Source organism: Ipomoea nil, unplaced genomic scaffold (genome assembly GCF_001879475.1).
Source record: "Ipomoea nil cultivar Tokyo-kokei standard unplaced genomic scaffold, Asagao_1.1 scaffold2921, whole genome shotgun sequence".
Lineage (NCBI taxonomy): Eukaryota > Viridiplantae > Streptophyta > Magnoliopsida > Solanales > Convolvulaceae > Ipomoea > Ipomoea nil.
The window spans coordinates 3747232-3770509 of NW_017619349.1; the positions used below are offsets into that span (position 1 = coordinate 3747232).

A 23278-nucleotide genomic window follows, 5' to 3' on the forward strand; every position below is an offset into this window, starting at 1 on the left:
GTGATGTGATAGTTGTAACTAATAGGGGACTTTAGAATTAAGTCCTCTTAGTTACCTCTAAAAGAAAGGAAATTTAAACGACAAAAAAAGTGGGTCTCATCTTTTGGAAGCTTATTCAATTTGCAAATGAGAGGAAAATGCATGGACATAAGCTTCCGAAACAAAAGGATAAAGTGGTGCATGAATGATATAACACTCAAACCAATACCCTCATTTTATCACATAAATTAGTTTCACAAGGTAGCCCTTTTCTAGGTTGTCCCCTCCGCTAGGCCGACATTAGACAATTGGATTGCTGGCTCGCACTCCAATTAAACTCTTCCCAGCACCCGGTAGCCCTTTTCTCCTTTAGACGATTTCACTCCAAACATTGTTATCAAGCACCGGCCACTTGGACAACTTCACTCAAGATAGCTTTCACTCCGGACTTTCATTAGTTCCCTTTGGACCTTATCAAGCCCAATGATATGACACTCAAGTCAAAACCCTAACTTTACTACAAAAATTAGCTCATAAGTGGAGGTCTGATCTCAAAATAAATATCACTTTACAATATCTTGTGGAACTGATGTGGAATCGTATTAATGCATGCATATTCAATAAAGAAAGGTAGAATTGGAAAAGTAGCTAGGTTTGAAGATCACATTATTTGAGTGGCATCTCGCCTACCACCTTTGAAGTTTTCTCTTGCCAATAGCAATGCCAAGTCATGGTTTTGAACTGCGTACCTGCATGCATGCATGCATGGCAGCACTTGAACCTCAGATTTAAAAGGGAGGAGATAGAAGCTTGCAGAAATTAAGAAAAAGAGTGGAAAACAAGAAAAGAAAAAAAAAAAAGGTGACAAAAGTGAGAAACGTGAGACACAAAAACTAACTCATTTTTATTACTTTTATTGTGAACTAATTTTTATTTTTTGAGGATCATAGCTTAGCTGCCGATATTATATCACTACTAGAAATTATGAAATTTTCGACCACCTGAAAGTGATTTAAAATCAAGTCGAAAGCATTATTCCGACCACTTTTGGTATCTGGAAAAACCTTTGTTGCTATTTCTGACCACTTTTTGTTTTCAACTTGATTTATGATCACTTTCAGGTGGTCGGAAATTCCATAATTTCCAGTAGTGTATCATGGTGATTTTTTTTTTTGGGTGTAATTATTTTATAAAAAATACCAATATTAGTCCCACGGGTATTAACAAAATGATAGTTTTGGTCCACATGTTTAATTCCTAGCAATTTTCAGCAACGACTATATATTGTTTTAATACTAATTTTCATTCATGACTATTGTTTTAGTGCTAAAATTCATCACGCCAGTCACCCCTCCGATTAAGACATGTCGAAATCTAAAATTTTTAAGGGTATTTTCGTCATTTTTAACTTAAGATCCCAATTTAAGCATAAATAAATTAAAGGGCCGGGATTTAAGCCCTAGACTAGGTTGGGTATTTCAAATTGACAAATATACCTTTGTTGGTTGCACAAATTTAACATCTTGAGACATTATTTTGAGTGAGGTTTATTACTGATCTGGGTTGAGTCAAAATATATTAATGTTCTCTTATATGAAGAGATAAATTTGGTATATTCATTAAATGGATGAATGAAAAATTGATTCGGTGTACTAGTATAAAGTCGAGAAATAGAGATTGAAAAACACTTCGTAGGGGCCGGGGGGCTTTGAAAGTATGTGGATTTAGATTAGTCAAATATATTTCTACTTTTGAAGGTTGTGAAACATGTTTTGCCAAAATTTGAATAAATTTCATAACTAGAAGAAGATTGAAATGAGGATAAAGATAGAAATAGAAAAATTGTCATCTTTTTGTCTGAAAGAAAGATGGAAAAGAAATGTGACTGATCATCTTTCTATCTAAGAGAGAGATATGCATTATATTGTGCTCTTGGAAAGATGAGTTCTATTATATGTACTCCTAAATTCTACTTCTTCAATTTTATTTCATGATGTGGCGGATTTGATAAGCTATTTTTTTTTATGTGAGTCCCAATACAAGTGTCTACATCAATGTTTTGTGTGTGAGAGTAAAAGTTAGGGGTAAAAAATGAAAGTACACATAGCATTTTTCTGAAAAGATGGTATTGTGTTGTTACTATCGCGTTGTTGCTGCTTTGATTTTTCCACATTTATTACCCGAATGTGTGCTCTAGGTCAAACCTGGCCCGTCTTCTGATCATAACCACAAAGGATCACAAGGAATTATTTATTGGTTAAAAACACTCCTAACAACCTTTACTATAGTTTTTGAATATGCCATGTGATTGTAACATTGTCTATTACAATAAGGACGAAAATAGGAATCTCGCTAAAAATTTAAGGATGAAATATGAGCACAGAACAATTACTCATAAGCTTTTGCATGAAAATTGTAATTTTTGAAATAAAATTTTAAAACATATCATGAATTTGAATGCAATATTTAAAAAAAAAAATGAAAATGTAAAAGACAAAAAGCAAAGGTTGTGAATGGGTTGACGGAGACTAAGGCCATATCCATCGTTAGCAAGCAATGGCCGACAAGCCCATGCCATTTGCTTAGTATATCTTTTTCTTAGGAAGCGCAAAAGGATAAAAGTCTTCCTCCAAAAGGTTGAATTTTGAATCTCAATGGTCTCTTACACCCCGTCTGACAGAGCATTTGAGGACAAAACTCATTCATCGAATGATGCTATAGATATACGCCTCAGCAAAAACGATTTCATTTTTTAGTGTTAAATCTCTCATTTCCGAGGCTCCACATCTGACCCTAAAAAGATTGTAGATGGTTAAATTACAATGACTTAAGTCACTCAACGGTTCTTGGGGAAAAGGATCAATGTCTGGTGCCAAGAAGGAACTAGCCGCACATGCAAGATTGCAAAACTCCCACACTATGATTCTAGGATTCAGTAATGCATCCTTAGGTGTAATCTTTCACCTGAAAATCAATTGAGCTACCCGTTTGGTACTTTTCCATTAATTAAATTCTATGATTTTTTTTTCCAAAATAATGTGTTTGATGGAAATAACTTTACACGAAACATTAATTAACATGTTTGGTGTTACCCTGAAAACATAACTATTAAATTAGCTGAAAAATTAATTAACATGTTTGGTTCGTTTAAACTTTCCCAGTAAAATTTTTAAAATCTCTAATACATTCTAGCTATAAATTCAGAGTTGTTATGAACTTTCCTACCTCAAAAATTACACCAAGCGTGGGAATAATTTTCTCACATTTTAAATTTCTAAAAAGGTTTGAACTTTCCCGTTTACCAAACGCCCTCTAAAAGTAAAATGCCTAAACATAATAAATTTAACTTTAACAAAATGAATTTAGAAGAGTGAAAAAAAGGAAAAATTGGAAAACGGGAGAAATGGAGTGAATGTGTTAATTCTTTATTAAATTAGTTTCTTTTATTTTTTAAAATTAAGAAACAATCTTGAAATATATTGTGGAAATTCAGTACATTTTTTTGAGAGGAAACATTTTTGAAATGTGAAAATGCTCGCCTTTAATAGTTTATGTGCATCATAACATATTAGAGGCATGTTCTTACTAGATGGGAATGCATTAGAATATGGTTGATTTGAAGAGTGGAAAACATGGCATTTAAAACACAAATTTAAAACTAATGTACTCTAATATATACCAAAATCCTTCCACCAAAATTAAAGAAAATATTGAATAATTTATGATCAACATTATATTTTTTTTAAAAAGCAAAGTATAAGATTTATTATGAACGAATAGATCTCGGAGCAGCAAAGCCCCGCAAATCATACAAAAAGACCAATTTAACAGTTTTTGGTAATAGGGTCAGTAACATCAAAAAAAAAAAAAAAAAAAAAACAGTTTTGGTAACAAGCTAAATGAAAAAACACAGAAACTTATATGATAAGTAAACCCTCTGAAACTAAAGCATCCGCGACACAATTAGCTTCACAATAAACATGAACTATTGATGAAGACCAAGAAACCAACCGCGAATAGATCAACATTATATTTCCCAGAGCTGCTTGTAGCAATGTTTTGCTATTTATATTTAAGAATTTCTATGGTACTCGACATACATAACAATATCTTATACATCTATACGTAATGAAATTATAAAATCTATTTTACAAAGGATATGAAATAGGATAAAAACAATTTTATCAAGCACAAAGTACACCTACATCGAAACTATTTATTTATTTTTATTATTCTCGACTTCTTCCCTTTGGTGACCACTTATGTAGTTAGGTACGAGGTGGAGTACTAGTAACTGGTAAAACCGTTTGTGCATCCTTGTCTGGTATTGGTGCAGTCTTGCAAACTTGAGCTTCTTTGCTTTTACCCCAAAGAAGAGCATATAGCCCAACAATTACCAAAATGGATCCTAAAATGCTGTTCCAATTCAATAAATATTCATAAGAAGAGTTAAAAATTTTCATAAAGCATATATATTTTGAATAATATTTATGAAACAGTGAATTTGTTGGTTATGAAATTAATTAATTAATTACCTTCCAAGGTGAATTTGTTCATGGAGTATAGAGACATCAAGCACAATAGCAAAAATCTGAATGAAGGGACTAAAAGTTGAGGTGAAAACAGGCCCTTTTTGCTTCACACACCATGACATCACAACATAACATATGCTGGACCCCACAATTCCCTGTGATAATAATATAATGTTAGTCAAAATATACTGATCCGCTAACACAATTGACAACGACTTTATAATCGAGTGACATAAGTTTATATAATTGTAACTCTACTTAAAAGATCACAGACTCTATTTTTGATGTTTTGTATACTCTTTTAATCAAATATTCATTATATATAATCATAAGTGATCATTGAAATTGCAAGTGATTTTCATTGATACTCACAGCATATATAACAGCCAAGATTTCCAAACTCCCTTTCAGTCTCCAAATGGATGTGTTTCTATCAATGATAAAGCACAAAACAGTTGACTGAATGGCACCAAAGAAGGACATGATAGATGTGCTAGAGTACTGATATGGATAGTCCGACCCGATCCAAGATTGTATGAGGAACCAAGAAGACCATGTTGAGCTTCCTGCAAAGAGAAATAATGAACCAATAACCCAACTCTTTGTGTTATGGTTTGCTTCAACTCCTTGTGATGAGGCATTTATCAATGGCTTCCCTTTGTAGAGTGTTAGGACTATGGCTCCAATGAGACATATTAGTGTTCCTAAGACCTTAGCTTTCCCACTCTTGCACTTCATGTTTATTCTCTCCTGCCTGCAAGAATTTTTGGTAAATGGCTGTTAGCTGATAGCTGATTGGGTTAATTAGCGTTAGCTGATTGTAGAAAAGTGTTTGGTAAATTATTAGCTGTTAGCTGTTTGGTATAATTTTTTTTTTTTTCTAAAAAAACTAATTGAAAAAGTTGCTTTTAAGTAGCTTTTTGAATTTTAGCATTTTGGAGTATAAAAAGCTAATTAAACCAAGTCAAACAACTAATAGTGGTCAAATAAGCCAAAATTAACTTATAGGCTAACTATTTTACCAAACAGGGCCTATATAATATCTACCGTCTATCTGAATATAGTAATTACCTGAATAGGAGTGCCAACAAGAATGTGTTGATGGGCACAATATTGATGAAAGCACAAGCAAATGAAGTTGATGTATACTCAAGCCCAATTAGGAAGAGATATAGAGTTAGTGTCCCCCTGTCAAAACAAACCTTTTTGTTACAAACATTAAACTACCTTAAAGAGAATGTTCTAAACATTTAGGCCTTCCAGCTCTTCTTTGGTATCAATTACAACAATGTAAATATCGGGTACTATACAACTAGGTTGATAGTATTTAGTATATCTTATTGTACCCGATACAGTAAAAACCGTACCCTAAAAATCTCATTTGCCATTGCGTTTAACTTCAGTAATAAGCATTATATATAAATAAGTAAAGGCAACTAACCCCATGAGTCCACTGAAAAATAGAGCACATAATGTGAAAGTTGTCAACTTTTTGTAGCTTTTCCTATAAAGAAAGTGACAATATTTTTTGTCAGAGAATGAGAGATAGATATGTAGGAACCAATCAGTTATTCTAAGCTAGACTGAACAATTTGAAAAATAGCTAAGAACAAGTGAGAGATATAAACTACACAACCAGAAGAGAAGGGAACTATACAAAAACTAAGCAAGCGAAAAGAATAGGCCAGCATAAAACTGAGCGGAACACTAAGTCTGAATAATAATATGTACCTTTCCATGCAACAGGCAATGGGGGCCAAGAAGACTGCAGAGATTGCTTGCCTATATGTGGCTAAAACCAACTGTTTCACTCCTCTGTTAAGAACAATCTTGAATAGAATGTTCACAACAGCCAAAGCAAAGTTAACACCAATCATGGCCAAACCTGGCTTCCAACTATTAAGACAATTCATCTTCTTTATGACTTTATTGATATGATGAACCTCAGCTAGCAAAGCTCTTGAATATATAATTGCTTAGTATATGAAGCTAAGCTATATATATATATATGGCTTCTTATTAATATATAGTTCCTCACACTTGGGTATATATGAAGGCACATTTGACATTCCTAGGAAATTGCTTGGATATTGCTTGAATATGATATTTCAATTCACTACCAGGCTTCTTCCCTTTGTTTTCCTTCTTTTTCTGCCACACACTGACCTCTCAACGGGAGCACCGTACCAATACAGAGACACACTGACCTCTCAACGAGGGAGCACTAATACAGAGACACACAATGACCTTTCAACGAGAGAACCAATACAGAGACACACTGACCTCTCAACGAGAGCACCAGTACAGAGACACACTGACCTCTCAACGGGAGCACCAATACAGAGACACACTGACCTCCCAACGGGAGCTAGCACCAATACAGAGACACACTGACCTTTCAACGAAAGCACCAATACGGAGACACACTGACCTCTCAACGGGAGCACCAATACAGAGACACACTGACCTCCCAACGGGAGCTAGCACCAATACAGAGACACACTGACCTTTCAACGAAAGCACCAATATTACAGAGACACACTGACCTCTTAACGGAAACACTAATACAGAGACACACTGACCTCTCAACGAGTGCACCAATACATATAGGTACTCAATCCGAAGGGAAGAGCTCATCCAAAAAAAACAAAAAAAAAAAAAAGGAAAAAAATATTCTTATAAGTAAGAAAACCATTAAAGTTTAAATATTATTACACAATTTCTTACAAAGTCGATATGCGAGAGCACACGAATGCATAATATATCAATTGGTTAGTGATTCCTTCCTTTCATCCTAAATTGCTTATTTTATTTATTTATTTTTTGGTTCTAATAATATCCTACACAGAATTAGAATATTTTTCTATAATATTTTATGTTCATTTCTAATTAAAACATTCCAGTTGTTTTCTTTATATTCCTTTCTTGCTAATTGAATCAATCCGTATTTTGGGAATGTCTAATTAAAATAACTTTGTAATAAATTAATGGAGTTAATTCCATTTTTGGTCTTAAATTTATAGGTGACAATCCATTTTAGTCATTTTTATCAGAACATCCATTTTTGGTCCTACTATTATTGTGGCATGATCATTTTTTGTCCTCCATCAACAAAATTGTTGAAAATATCATTAAATACAAAGACATTTTAATCTTTTTAATACAATATGCGTTGGCCCATTATATTTTTATGTTTATCTTTTTGAAAAAATTTATAATTGAAGACCGAAATACCCTTGTATTTAACGCTATTTAAGCTGTTTTGTTGATAGAGGACCAAAATTGGTCATGCCACAATAATACTAGGACCAAATAAGGATGTTTTGAAGAAAAAATGGACTAAAAGTGGATTGTCACCCATAAATCTAGGACAAAAAAATGAAATTAACTCTAAATTAATGTTTAGATTAATTATTGTATTGTATTAATAAGAATACTTTTTTGGGAAAATTGTAATTTATGCCCCTCACAAATATGTCAATTATCAATGTCACTCCTGAATTACTAGTGGTGTAAATATTGTCCATCAATTTTCAAAACGTGACATATATATGCCCCTCCTCTGATAGAAAGGAGAAACATTGTTGTCGGCGGAAGGAGAACAAAAAAAGTGGTCTTCGAGCAAGGAAAATGGTGGGTACCCACGTTTACACCACTAATAATTCAGAGGAAGGGCAATATATGTCACGTTTTATAAATTGAAGGGCAACATTACATCACTAATAATTCAGGAGTGACATTGATAATTGACATATTTGTGAAAAACATAAATTACAATTTTCCCTACTTTTTTTTACTAAAAAAAAAAATAGTATCATATACAAAATTTTCATGAAAATTGTTTTATACCCTAAGAAAATTGATACATAATATCTTCCTACTTTATTGCTTGTCCATTATCTTTCCCTTTTGAGTAGATACCAACTCTGACCCTAATCAAAAGAGTTTTCCACAGACAAACCTTTCTGCATCCACAAATAAGAATGCAAAGCATATTTAGAAAGCAGATGTAAATATGACTAATCACTAACTTTAATGCACAAGGCATCAAATGCTGCATTATGTAAATAAATACTAGCTTATTCAATTCTATTTCTACGTACATAAATATTTAATATGTCAATCTTTAATAGCACATTTAATTTAATTTGCTAAATAAAAATTGAATGGATAGAAATGTCATTTCATAAGGAATAAAAATTGGGAGAAAGGTAAACTAAACTAGTTGTGGGATTTCAGGTTTAGTTCTATTTGGCCGATCTTAGCTTAGAGTTTATAGTTAGTTTATTTTAAACCATCAATAAGTTATAAACTCTGTTTGGTTAAAGATAGTGTTACAAATTATCACGGTTGGAAATTATGGAATTTCCGATCACCTGAAAGTGATCCGGATATCAAAAGTGGTCGGAACAAGGCTTTTGACTTGATTTAAGATCACTTTCAGGTGGTCGGAAATTTTATAATTTTCAGTGGAATTGCCGGATCGAAGTCAGGCACACTTAACCACAGAGTTCTATGGTACCTGGTTGTCATATCCTACTTAAAACCAATTGGTGATAGGTAGGTGGACATTAACCATTTAACCGCATCTCTCCAGGGTAAGCCACAACGCCACGTCTCGAATCGAGCAGGGGTTGAACTCGGCCAACCCAGCCGACGCCCAACAGTTAACTATTGTAATTTTAAGAATTTAAATTTCCCAAAAATTTGCTTTGTAAAAGCACTCTTATTGGATCACATCTAAACAAATAGAAGCAGGTCGACGAGCAATGACACGAAATGCATGTCGTAGGGGAAAGATATGGATACGCATATTTCCAGATAAACCAGTTACTGTACGACCCGCGGAAACACGTATGGGTTCGGGAAAAGGATCCCCTAAATATTGGGTAGCTGTTGTGAAACCCGGTCGAATACTTTATGAAATGGGTGGAGTAACAAAAAAGATTGCCAGAAGAGCTATTTCAATAGCAGCATCCAAAATGCCTATACGAACTCGATTCATTAGTTCGGAGATAGAAGAAAAATCTAAAACCACCCGAAAGGAATCTTAGGAATGAAACAAAAACACATGTTTCTTTTTATGTTTGTGGACAAAAAATATTTCTTTTTTTTTTTTCTTCGCCCTTTGCATTGTAAAAAACAGAGTAAAAAAATTGATATGATTCAATCTCAGACTCATTTCAGCGCTGCACTATATTGATCCTCAAAATTCAAGCAATCCAGTTGAAGCTTAGAGAACAAGCAGCAAAGCTCAAAAGCTAGTTGCTTTTAAAAATTAAGTCTATATCCAAATCTTATTCATCTCCACATCTAAAAAAAATGAAAAAATTAATGCCATTTTGGGATTAATATCCTAAAAGGAAATGGTTTTGTTTATGCTTATGAACATTGAAATGATTTCTTGACTAGTTTTTAGGATAAGATTTATCCTAAAGTATCCTCAATTCCAAGTTCATAAATTGTAACTTCCCTATCTATCAATTCAACTATAAATGGTTGGTACGTGTTGCATGCGAAGGAATGATGGATAACATTTTGTTCTATTGATGCTTGGTTTAAGAGTGACCATGGCACTTTTAGAGGCTAATTAACATAATTCTCTAAAGTGTATGTATATCTTTGTGATCAACTTTATAAAATAAAACAATCGGTTTGCACTCAAAAAAAAAAAAAAATCTTTTTTAAAATAATCATAGTTGATTGTAGTAGAAGAAAGTATTTGGTTATTTCTTTGAATGATTTTATTTTTTTAAATCTTGGTGGGGGAGACCCCATAACAAACAATTAGAGTTTACACTGTATTACACACATGGCGCCAAGAGGGCAATCCCATAATGTCATCTTCTACTATGCCCATTATTGCTACAGGAGGATCATCTAGTATATGGACACCTTTGGGAAAATTCCTCGCAAGCTTGGCCAGTTTGTCTGCTGCTTGGTTTTGCTCACGGGATATATTAGTCACCTCCCAGGCTTCTAACCTTTGCAATTCCTTCTTGCACCCTTCCAGTATGTTGTGGGCGGCCGTCGTTGGTTGTCTTGAATCCGTCATATAGTTCACCAACAGAGAGGAATCTGATTCAAACATAGCTTTTTTAACTCCCATTTGAATGGCAAGCTGAATGCCCTTTAAAAGTGCCCAAGATTCCGCTTCAAATGGGGTGCAGTTTCCCATATTAAACATGAATCCTTTTTTCCAGCTTCCACTATTGTCTCTGATGATTCCTCCACAAGAAGCCCTGTTTGTCAATAGATCCACCGAGCCATCAATGTTTATTTTAACGAAGTCCTCTTTCGGTTTTGACCATGAGAGCATCTTCCAAATGCTGGACTCATCTGCCGTAACTCGACCCAAGGCTCTATCAAAGGCTGTTGTTGTCTCCTTGGCTTGCATCTTGATCCATGATATCTTATACTGTAAGGGTCTCGATGATCCATTGAATACTCTTTCGTTCCTCCATTTCCAAATCCACCAGAGGGTTGTGGAAAACAGCGTGCTTTTACTTGCTGGTTCTCTTCCTTTCCTTTTATCAGATAGGCCATCTTCCAACCATTCTTGAAAGGGGGCCTCCTTCATTCTTTCATAATCAAGTCGGGATATTGATTTCCATACTTCCTCTGCTGCCGGGCACCGCCTAAGGACATGCTCAATGTCTTCGGTCTTGGTGTTGCATAAATCACACTTGTCGCAATCAGTTAGTCTTCGCCTAGCTCTGTTACTGTTGCACATTATCCTGCCATGCTTAACAAGCCAAAGAAATGTTCGAATACGGTTGGGTACCTTCAACTTCCATATGCTATTCCATTTTGCAGCTTCCACTGGTTCCAACATTCCTGTGGCAATGTCGTATGCCGAAGCAACCGAGAATCCTCCGGAGTCTTCCATTTTCCAGCATACATTGTCATTACTTTCCTCTTCCTCATGAATGAGATACAGAGCCAGTTTGTTTAGTGTTTCCGCCGGTAAGAACTGAGTAAGCTCATCCCACTGCCAACCTAGATCTGCCTTCCAGTAGCTGGCCACCAGTCGATCCTGATCAGAAGATGGTATTGTTCTGGTTGCATGCTCTAGTAGTGGGGCTTCTTCTAGCCATTCCTGTGTCCAGAATAGAGTGTTGCGTCCATTTCTCACATGCCTTTTGATTCCTTTCTCCAGAATTGGGATGGCTTTTAGGATTCCTTTCATCGCATTGGACATGTTACTCCTAGCTTGCCACAATCGACAATCAACATCAGAAAGATGGTATTTTGCCTTAAAAATTCTGATCCATAGGCTATCTTCCCCTTGTAGGATTCTCCATCCCAACTTAGCCATGAAAGAATGATTCATCTTTTCTAACCTCTTGATTCCCAGCCCACCATGAGCCTTACTTTTGGTTACCGTATCCCAATTAACCAGGTGAGCTTTTCTGCCATCACTGTCACCTCCCCATATAAAGCTCCGGATTAATTTTTCTATGGCTGATATCACTCCATTCGGTAAGAGGGTGGTCTGCATGGCATAAAATGGGACCGTAGATAGGACTGACTGTGCCAACACATGTCTTCCTGCAAGTGAAAGTGATTTTGCTTTCCAACCAGTCAATTTGGACCGGATTCTATCGATGATACCTTCAAATGAATCTTGTTTGAGCCTCCCATGAATGGACTGGACTCCCAGGTACTTTCCTAAGTTGGTAACTTTAGGGATGCCGAGGGTGTCAACGATTCTTTTTTGCACCTCTTCATTAGTATTTTTGGAGAAAAACACTGACGATTTATGGTAGTTTACTCTCTGCCCCGAACTCATGCAAAATAGATCAATACACCTCTTCATTTCAACTGCTTGTTCTACTGTTGCTTCCCCAAATAAGGTCATGTCGTCTGCAAACAAAAGGTGAGAAACATAAGGGCCAAGTCTAGATATTTTTATCCCTTTCCATCTACCTTGTCTAACGGAGTTAAGAATAATGTGACTGAATCTTTCAATGCATAAAACGAAAAGTAGAGGGGATAGAGGGTCTCCTTGTCTAATTCCCCTTCCCGAGTGAAACCAATCTGTTTGCTGCCCGTTCCAAAGTATTGCCATCCTAGGTGAGGAGATGCAATGCATGATATTCCTTGTCCATGTTTGGTTGAAGCCAATCTCTACCAATGTGTCTTCGATTGTACTCCAAGAGAGTCTATCATAAGCTTTTTCAAGGTCTATTTTCATCACCATCCATCCTACCTTTCCTTTTTTAGTCTTCATTGAGTTCAAGGCCTCTTGATAAGCTAGGATATTGTCTGTGATTTGTTTGCCCGGCACAAAGCTAGCTTGAAATGGGCCGATCAACTTGCTGAGGATGGTTCTTAACCTTACTGCCATCATTTTTGTTATGAGCTTATATGCGACGTTACAAAGCCCGATTGGTCGAAACTGTTTTATTGATTCCGGGTTGCCCACTTTGGGGATCAGGGATATGAAGGTATCATTACATCCTTGAAACAGCTTGCCGTCTCTAAAAAATTCTTCTGTGAACTTAATCAAGCTATCTCCTACTAAGCTCCAAGCTTTTTGATAGAATCCTGCTGTATACCCATCTGGCCCTGGTGATTTGCATGGGGCCATTTCAAATAATGCTTCCTTAACTTCGTTGGCGCCAAAAGGTTTGTTAATCTCTGCCCAATCAGTGGTAGATAGTCTCGGGAAAGCCCCTTGCAATAGTGGCTGTGAGCAGGCATTTGGTTCCTTTGAGAATAAGGCCATGAAGTATCTTTGAACGTGTTCTCTTATTTCACTTTCATCAGTAAGTATGTGCCCGTTTTCATCCTTCAGAACTTTAATCCTATCGTGTTTGTTTTTTGCTGATGTTGCCGCGTGATAGAATCTTGTATTGCGGTCTCCTGACACAATCCATTCTTCTTTAGAGCGTTGGAACCATAGCAACTCTTCTTGGTAAAGAGTTTCTTCAAATTCATGCCTTAATTTTGTTTCTAATTTTAGGAGATCTCTTCTTGGTTGGACTGTCATGCATTGCTGAATCCCGTTTAGCCTTGCTAGCAGTCTCTTTTTCCTATGAAAAATGTTGCCGAATGTGCTAATATTCCAATCTTTGAGTGCTTCTGCCATCCTCTTCAAATTTGGCTTCAACTCATCATTGGTGCTCCAAGTTCCATATACCAAAGCATGAAAGGTAGCATGAGTAGTCCATGCCATATTAAATCTAAAACTTCTGCTTGCGGGTATTGTCCGGGTTTTCCTGGTATTGACAAGCAACGGGCAGTGATCTGAGTAAAGCATTGGTAAATGAACTACTGCTGCGTCCGGGAATTTAATTTTCCAGTCCAAATTTCCTAGAGCTCTATCAAGCCGAGCTCCTTTGAACGTTTCTGTATTGGTCCCCCTCTTCCAAGTGTACTTCGATCCTTCATATCCTAAATCGATTAAGCCTTGCCTAAATATCCAATCATTAAAATCGCTGCATCTGGTAGATGAAAAGCTTGCTGGATTGCTCACTTCCTCATGTCCTGTCACTGCGTTAAAATCTCCAACAGCTAACCAGGAAGGTTGTGGATCAAGATTCTGATGCGAAAGCTCAGCAAACATCTTCCTTTTAAGACTTTGGCAAGGGCTTCCATATACTAAGGATAACACCCAAGGACCCATCTCGCAATCGTTCACCTGAACAGAAATATATTGAGGATTAGTCCTAATTATTTCAATGCTGATATAGTTTTTCCAGAGGATCCAAATGCCTCCCGAAAAGCCCACTGCTTCTACCCTAATCCACTCATCAAAGCCAAAGCTATTGCATAGCTTATTGGCTTGATTGCCTGAAACCTTAGGCTCGAGTAGACATATCAACGAGGGATTAGAATCCCTACAAAACTGACGAAGGGTGCGCTTAAAAGAACTAGAAGCTGCACCCTGACAATTCCAAACAATAAATATCATAAAAACAGAGGACAAAAGAGCGCTCAAGAGCGCATGTGGCTTAGTGCCACATCACCATCCTGATTCATAAAATCCTCTTGCTCCTGCAAGGCCACATCCGGTGGTTCGTCAAGATCAACATTTCGGTTGGTGTGGGCAGTATCTGGTGGATCATCCATGTATGCCTTCTCTAGTCCAGCCATGTATGAAGATTCTGGGTGGTCCTCAGTATGGTGGACCTGGGTAGTAGTTATGTTCTTTCCTTTGTTTGATCCTCTTACTACTGTGTGGCTGTCCTCAGCAGCGGCTCGGTTAGGCATCGGTCTTTGGCTCGATTGGCCTCTGAATCCTCCACGAGTGGCTGCTACAGGTTGCCTTGGTATGTCCCTTTGTGTCCCATTGTTTGGCATCTCATTTGCCACCCCTCTCTGTTCATTTTGGTCTGGTGTCTTGTTTCGTCTGGTTCTAATTCTGGGCAGTGTAGGTCCAGTCTGTTGTGCTGTCGGGCTCCTTCCTTGCTCTCTTTGATCATGCTCCATTCCAGTATCCTCCAGTCCATTCAAAGAGGCAAAACTAGATTGCACTCCTATACTATTATCTGCAGCTTGGTTAGGCTTGGGCGAAGACTGATATCTTCCCCTTTGTACTCCTGCTCCTGATGTGTTGTCCCTTTTTGGGTATCTTCTCGCTTTTCGGGTAACTAACATCCAAGTACCATATTTCTCTTTTGGTACTTGGTTGTTGATTTGCCTTTTCTCAGGTAAAGCATTTCCTTCACCCGGTTCATTTTCTGCCTGTATCTCCGGGCTGCACTGCTCCGTTCGATGGCCATACCGTCCACAAGAAAAGCATATTGAGTGTATTCCTTCATATTCTATAGGCCATTCCTCAAAGTTTAGGACAAATTTCGATTCTAAAGGCTTGGATATATCGATCTCTAGACAAATCCTTGCGAACTTCCCCTTAGATGCAAGGCTCGTAGCAGTATCAATTTTAACCGGTCGTCCCACTGTTTTTCCAATTTTCTTGAGGAATTCATCATCGAAGTACTCAATAGGTATGTCTGGAAATCGCACCCACACCAGAACTTTTCTGGTCTTATTCTTCCGTGGACTGAAGTTAGGTTGCCATTCCTGAACTACCACATAGTGGTCCATAATCATCCATGGTCCCTCATATTTCGCATATTCATAGTCTCTGAGCGATTCAAATTTCGCTATGTAATAATCATGGCTGAGAGCAATCAAGTCGAAGTGGGCCTCCGATCTCCACATTTTCCTTAAACGTTGAAGAAGATACGGGTAGCTAACAGTTCTACCCAAGATTTTGATTATGAGTGACCGGCGCCATGGCCGGCGCAACCTCTCTTTTTCTTCCTTGGTTACCCGGATAATTGGGTGTTCCGAGACGAAGCCATCCTCGTCCATCTCGTCGTCATCAGAGACAATTTCAAGATCAGTTTGAGGAGTTACCTCTTTCCTATGCCATGCATTGCTCGGAGTCACAGCCGGCGTTGTCCACTTGTCCGGCGACATTAGCTCGTCCCCCATTGGAGTCTCCGCCACCGTCTCTGTGCCTGGTTGCGATGCGATGCTGACTGGTAGTTCTCGCCTTCTTTTTGTCTTCTTCGTACTTCTTTCCAGTAGGTCCTGGTCCTCCAGCGACCGATTGGTCGCCGCCGGTGAGGCCAACTCAGGGCTGGTTCCGGTCGGAATACTCATATTCTCATTCCAAGAAGTTATTCATTTCTTTGAATGATTTTAAACCATGTTCTTCATCTTTTTTTTTTTTTTTTTTTTTTTTTAATGACGGAAATCTTCAACCACCACTTGAGGGAGGATGTGTAACGGGTAAACTTGTATTTTTCTCGAATTTTGATCGTAAAATAAAACTGAAAAATGGGTTTTAGCTGCACAAAAAAAAAAAAAAAGTTAATATTTTCAAAGTATTACATTTTTGATAAAAATGATATGTTTTTAAAATATAACTTTTTGGTTTAAAAGTGATTCGTTAAAACTTAAAACTTGATGGTTTTTATGGGAGCTGAGCAAGTGTATCATAAAGCGGGTAGAAATATATTTTGAATAGGTAAAAACTAGTAATAATATTTCATAGACACTAGGCCCAAACGATATTTACAATAAACTTAGGAGTAAATACTATACAAGACACTACTCAAAAAGCTCAAGACTAATCTAATAGTGGACAAGAAGCACCCACTAACCACCACTTGTCAACAAATAAGTGGTTGTCATACATCAATCAACCTGGTCCACTCACCACTTGTCATCGTCAAGTGTCAGTGTACGTCAACTCTCTTTACTAAAGTGGTGGGTGGACCAATATGAGCGTTCGATTAATACGAATGTTTGATTAATTAGCTTTTTGTAACAACTTATTGCTCCAAAATGCTAAAATATAATTCAAAAAGCTGTTCAAAGTAGATTTTTCGATCAACTTTTCGAGAAAGTCATTTTACATATAATCAACTAACAACTAATTTACCAAACACTTTTCTACAATCAACTAATATTATTAATTAGTCAAATATACTAATTCAATCAGCTAACAACTATTTACCAAATACGTGATCATGTTTAAAAACTACACCTGTCTTTTTGTAACCTAAACCCTTTCTTTAGACCCATTATTTTACTACAAAGAAAGAATAAAACGTGGTCAGATATCCATCTTTTTAGGAGTTGAGATCTTTCCCATAAATAGAAGACAGAGAAGAACAATATGTCTAAATGTCTAATCTTTAATCCTAAAGGCATTGGAGTTGCTGAAATTAGATATGAACACAACAAATGCCTGCAAATCAAACTGTTAGAGTATCACCATTGGTGCTTTTCCTTTTTGAATTTTTTGAAATATTTTTGCATATTTTGGTGAGATAGAAGAGAGAGGTGAGGCTTTAAGTTTAAGTTAAACTTTTTGTCCATTTCTGATAGGATTTTAAAACTAATAATAATAAAAATAAGGGAAAATGGCGAGTATGGTCCCTGAGTTATAACTGTAGTGACGACTCAGTCCATGTATTATTACCATATCTATTTTTAGTTCCTCATTTATGAGAGAAATGACGAGTTTGGTCCCTAACGCTAATGGTGTGTTAACAAAGTTAATTCCAGGGATAAAGAAGTAAATTCCTTAATAAAACTTGTAAACTTAGCCAAAATATTTTCCCCCAAATCGATAAAAGCCCTAAGTTGCTTATGTAATCAGCGAAGAAACCCTACTCCTGTTTTTTTTTTTTAATCAAATTTCAATATTTCAATTCTATTTATTAAATAAAAACAACTTAAATTACATTTTTTTGACAAATACAAAAATTTTCTCCATAACATGGACAAACTTGGTATCTTTTTCCTCGATTAGCATAACTCCATGACATTTTGATGGGTAATAAATCATCACATCTACATCAAAAATTATCCTCAAATTGAGTAAAAGACGAAGTACCACACCTAAGAGATGACATCCTATAATTAATCGCTAAATTAGTTCATCAATACAGAGAATATTGATTATTTATTTAAACATATAAAATAGAGAAACAACTTATCTGTGAATTTCCCAGCTTGGAAGTGGACGAATTTGAGATTTCAGAGCTTGGGGAATAAAAAGACCTTCATGTTGGGCGTCGGCCGATTTCAGCCCCTGCTCGATTCGAGACGTGGCGTTGTGGCTTACCATTGAGAGATGTGGTTAAATGGTTAATGTCCACCTACTTACCACCAATTGGTTTTGAGTAGGATATGACAACCAGGTACCATAGAACTATGTGGTTAAGCGTGCTTGACTTTCGGCAATCTCGGGATGGCTAATCCAACAATTCGATTCAACATAAGAAGGGGATTATATATAATTTGAAATTTATATTTTACCCCTCTATTATTAAATTATTTTTAAATTTTCCGTTAGTTTGCAGATGAAATATTAACGCTAGCGACCAAACTCGCCACTTCGTTCATAACTGAGGGACTAAACTCAGATATATACAGGCATACGACCATCACTTAGAGACTGAGTCGAAACTTGATTATAACTCAGGGACTAAAGATATAATTTTCCCTAAAAATAATAATAAACACAACAAGTCATGCGCATCAAAGTAGCCACCTTAAAATTCTATTTTATTTTGTTTTATTTATTTATTTTTTGTTTCTCTCCCCTTCAAAGCTGACAAAATTGGAAAAAATTAAAAAAAAAAATCAGAACCAATGTGTTTGCTGTTAGCTCATGTACTTTAGTTCAAGAAAAGTATTATTTTTCCTCTAAAATGTTCCTACTAATTAATGTTCACCTCTTGGAGTGATAATAAAAGTATTTATATTTATTGGTTGTTCATACATTATTAGTGGATGAGTTTAAAAGAAAATTACTATTAATTAAATACAAAAAAAAAAAAAAAACACACACACACACACATACATCCACACAAACAGATACTGCCACAAAAAGACTCTCCTAAATGGGAGGCTAGAAGTTCGAACCATAGTAGCAGACATTGGCTCTTTGTGCTTCAATAATTTGAGAAAATATGTATAAACATATATTACATTGTAAAATAATCAGTATAGTAGTATTCAAAAAAAAAAAAAAAAAAAAGATAGTGCCACAAAAAAGGTTGAATATTAAGAGGTGATATAGCATCACCTAGTTCAAAATGTGTCAAGCTTTCGTAGATACATATTTAATGGCACATATTCCATTTGTTTCATAAGCATAGAAATAGAATCTATTTAATTGATTTTAAGTAGACTAAAACGTACCCATACAATATAATTCGTATGTCAAATATGTGTCTACTTTTGATCCCCTTTTTATTATTGTGATATTCTAAATGGACTACTTTTGATCGTTTAAGAATTATCGAATATCTATCTTTACCATCAACGGTAGAAAGAGAACAAATTTACCCTATCCCATTTTCATAACCTAATTGTAGAGTCTAGCTACCACCTTTAACTTGGTTCGATCCCTTGATTAAATTGTAATCTAATATTGAAATTCTAATAATTTAACTAAGAACTTAGAATCAACGTGCAAAAATGCAAAACCATGTGACCTAATTCACATATATAGAAACTTTAGTCTACTCAAGTTGACATACAAACTCCTTATCTAAACTAAGAACTTTTTTTTTTTTTTTGTTATTAGCTCTTTGTGTTTCAGTAGGTTGAGAAAGTATATGAACAGATACTACATTGTAATAGAGCTAGTAGCATTCAAAAAAAAAAAAAAGTTAAACTAAGAACTTAAATTCAAACTTTTTAAACAAATTTATTTATTAGTTAATTTATTGTACTTATAAAAGATGAAATTTCAATTTTGGTCATATGACTATAGGGGTCTTGTTAATTTCAGTCCATGACTTTTAAAAGTGTCAATTTAGTACCTTAACTATGCAATTTTTGTCAATTTTGGTCACTCCGGCCAAATTGCCGGCCAAATTTCGCCGGAAAATTTTAATAGTTAAAATAATGAGGGTATTTTGGTCATTTCAAGCCTCTTTTCTTTTTCCCCGGCGAGTCCATCCCTTTCTCTCCAGTTTCTGGCGTTCTTTCTCCCTGTAAACCCTATCTTTAATATCATCAAGCCTCCTTTCCGCATCATCTTAGTTCATTGCATTCACTAGAAACGGGAGAGAAAGGGATGGACTCGCCTGGGAAGAAGAAAAGAGACGTGAAATGACCAGAATACCCTCATTTTTTTAACAATTAAAATTTTCTGACGAAATTTGGGCGGCAATTTGACCGGAGTGATCAAAATTGACAAAAATTGCATAGTTAAGGTACTAAATTGACACTTTTAAAAGTCATAGACTAAAATTAACAAGACCCCTATAATCATATGACCAAAATTGAAATTTCCTCACTTATAAAATCTTGGGAGTCATACTCTCCATTGTAAATATCTGCACCAAAAATTGTACCTAATGACATCACAATTTATAATTCATTACTATTGTACCTAATGTATCAAAGTGATTTTTTTTTTTTTTAAACAGGTACAAAATAAATTGAAATATACAGCTACGAGTTAAACTGGTCTACAACTTATATATATAGCAAAACTAGACGTCTATTGAGAATAAAATGGGATCAAGATATCAAGAACAGAAATAATATTGAAAACGAAGAAGTAGAGTTTACATGGCTCGGTTGAGAGCTTACATTCACATGAGTTACAAGCATCATATATATATATATATATATATATATATATATATGTGTGTGTGTGTGTGTGTGAACAGATCTAAGTCATTGAATACTTGAGATAAATGACTTAGATTTGGCTTAACTGTGCAACTATATATATATATATCATAATATGGTACATTTACAAAATTACCCTTATGCTGTATCACATGGACGCTACCCCCGCACTCCCAACTCACCCAACGAACCCCGTTCAAGTTCAAATCACGGAGACAAGTATTGTCACTTTGTTCCGCTTTGCTCCACTACACAACAATGTATATAGAAACCAACTTCATAGCAACAGCAACATCCTAGTATCCATTGATGATGACATAGTTTCAGAACCTATTATCTATCTTTTGCAACACAAATTAAAGTATACTGCATATTTGAAGCAAGACCCATTAAAAATAGATTCTTGTATTCGCAGGTCCGTGCCATTGAATATTTGTCCATATTCCTAATATTAGATATTTATATTGTAATGAATATTAAGAATTTAAATAATATTTTGGTGTTTCATGTAAAGTTGTGAAACATTACTAGAATTGTAGATCCAGTATTGAGTAGTAAAACAATTTCAAAAAAAAAAAAAATTATATCGTTGACTAGGGTCCACCTTGTACTATAGATCATAGTTTAAAATGATATTTAGATTTTCTCTGTAGTTAAATTATGTGTTCGTTAATAAATTGAAGACACATAATATGTTAATTGCATATTGTGTATCTTCAATGTATTTACATGTACATAATTTATTAATTAAAGACACATAATATGTAAATTGTAAATACATAATTTTTTTATTAGAATTTACAATGCAAGGTAGACTGACGTTTGGGATAACAATTGTTAAAATAAAGTGACAGTATATTTGAGAAGCAAGTACGGTGACAAACAGACAAACTCGTTTAGAATGTCTATAACCCAACTTCATATGTCCATCAAGCTAAGGTCCAAACCCATTTTTTGTGAGTTTGGGGCCTTTTCTCTTATATTTCTTCTATTGTAAATTAATGTCTATTTTCTTTTCTCTTATATTGTGTTTAGTTTACGGAATAAATTTTTTAAAAATAGAATTTTCAATTTATAAGAAATGAAATAGAGCAAGAATAAAATAAACATTCAAAAAATAGAAATGCCATATATATATGTGGAAAAAATGACTTAATTGGTCCCTAAAATCGACTGCATACACGGCTGGAAATTATGAAATTTTGACTACTTGAAAGTGATCTTAAATCAAGTCGAAAGTCTTGTTCTGACCACTTTTGGTATCCGGAAAAACCTTTGTTGCTATTTCCAGTCACTTTTTGCTTTTGACTTGATTTAAAATCACTTTCAGGTGGTCGGAAATTCCATATTTTTCAGCAGTGATAATACAATTAAGCTCCTTAAGTGAAAAAACATTTCCATTTAAAGTCCTAATCCAACAAAAAAATGTTCAATTGCGTTCTAATTTAACATGTTTACCAGGTTAAAAGTCCTAAAAATCTTTCATATGAGATATTGAAACAATTATTAAAAATGGAATAATATAATTAAGGGCGACCACCACTTATACCTAGTACAGAATGAGTCATTTGTGTCTATTGTAAACAGTGGCGGACCCAGAAAATTTTTTCAGTGGGGGCAAAACGCATTAGAACAAAAAAGATAGTTTGATAAAACATGAAACACTTAAAATATAGCCATAAACAAAATATGAAACATAGTTAATTTGATAAAATAATTCAAATAAAAAATACATTATAAACACATCTCATTATTAATATAAAAGAAAGTTATATATATGTGTGTAAATCTCACAATTAATACGAAGTATTAATCTTAAAAGCCATAAGAAATATTTAACATGCAACGCTTTCACCCTACATCCCAGGGATAAAATCTGCACACACGCTTGCTAAGGAAGGATTCGAATCCTAGCCTCTTAGAAAGACAGTACGTGTGCCTTACCACCTAGGCTAATCATCTTTTGTTAAATTTTATCTATTTTATTGTACTTATACTAAAACTTGTACTATATATACATATATACATACAAGGGTTATATATGGGGTGGGGGTGGGGTGAGGGGGGACAGCTGCCCCCACTGCCCCCATGCTGGGTCCGCCTCTGATTGTAAAGGACATTTTGCGTCTGTTGTACAGTAGACAGATATACTGCAGATGCAGATTGGTTGAACCTTCTAACAAGATAAAGTTGCAACTAGTAAGGGTCTCTAGAAGTCCTCCATTGATAATGTGAGGGAAAACTTAAAGTATATATGGACTTAACTGTATACTATTCCTCCATTGATAACAAAAGAAAAAGACATCCACTAATTAAACTCTTTAACTAAACCAAAAGGAGAAAGTGGGTGCATGCATGCATATCATTAAGAGAAAGAAAGAATTGGAAAATTGGGATAGATAGTACAGTTGAAGATCAGATTATTTCATCAGTGGAAACTCGCCTACCACCTTTGAATAATTGAAGCTTTATATTGCCAATAGCAATGCCCATTCATGGTTTTTAACTACGTACGTACCTGCATGCATGGCTGCACGATGAACCTCACATTTGAAAGGGAGTAAAGAAAGAAAAAGGTGACAAGAAAAGTGAGAAAAAGAATTAATGTTTATTACTTTTATTATGACCTAATTTTTTTTTTTTTT

The 23278-nt window shown here is 35.3% G+C and overlaps 1 protein-coding gene across 2 annotated transcripts in view; it reads right to left on the reverse strand.

Moving 5' to 3' along the window:
- Positions 1-4015: 4015 nt before the first annotated feature.
- Positions 4016-23278, reverse strand: part of LOC109161102 (WAT1-related protein At3g30340-like) — a 31433-nt gene continuing 12170 nt past the window's right edge. The window contains exons 1-6 of one of the 2 annotated variants that reach the window (XM_019309450.1): positions 6243-6651; positions 5953-6015; positions 5583-5699; positions 4884-5265; positions 4515-4666; positions 4016-4395 (exon numbers count right to left, since the gene is read on the reverse strand). In XM_019309450.1, coding sequence (XP_019164995.1) covers positions 4248-4395; positions 4515-4666; positions 4884-5265; positions 5583-5699; positions 5953-6015; positions 6243-6424 — 1044 coding nt within the window. In that variant the 5' untranslated portion in view covers positions 6425-6651 and the 3' untranslated portion in view covers positions 4016-4247. Of the gene's footprint in view, positions 4396-4514; positions 4667-4883; positions 5266-5582; positions 5700-5952; positions 6016-6242; positions 6652-23278 lie in introns of those variants that run through there. The other variant, XM_019309449.1, reaches the window with a different exon arrangement.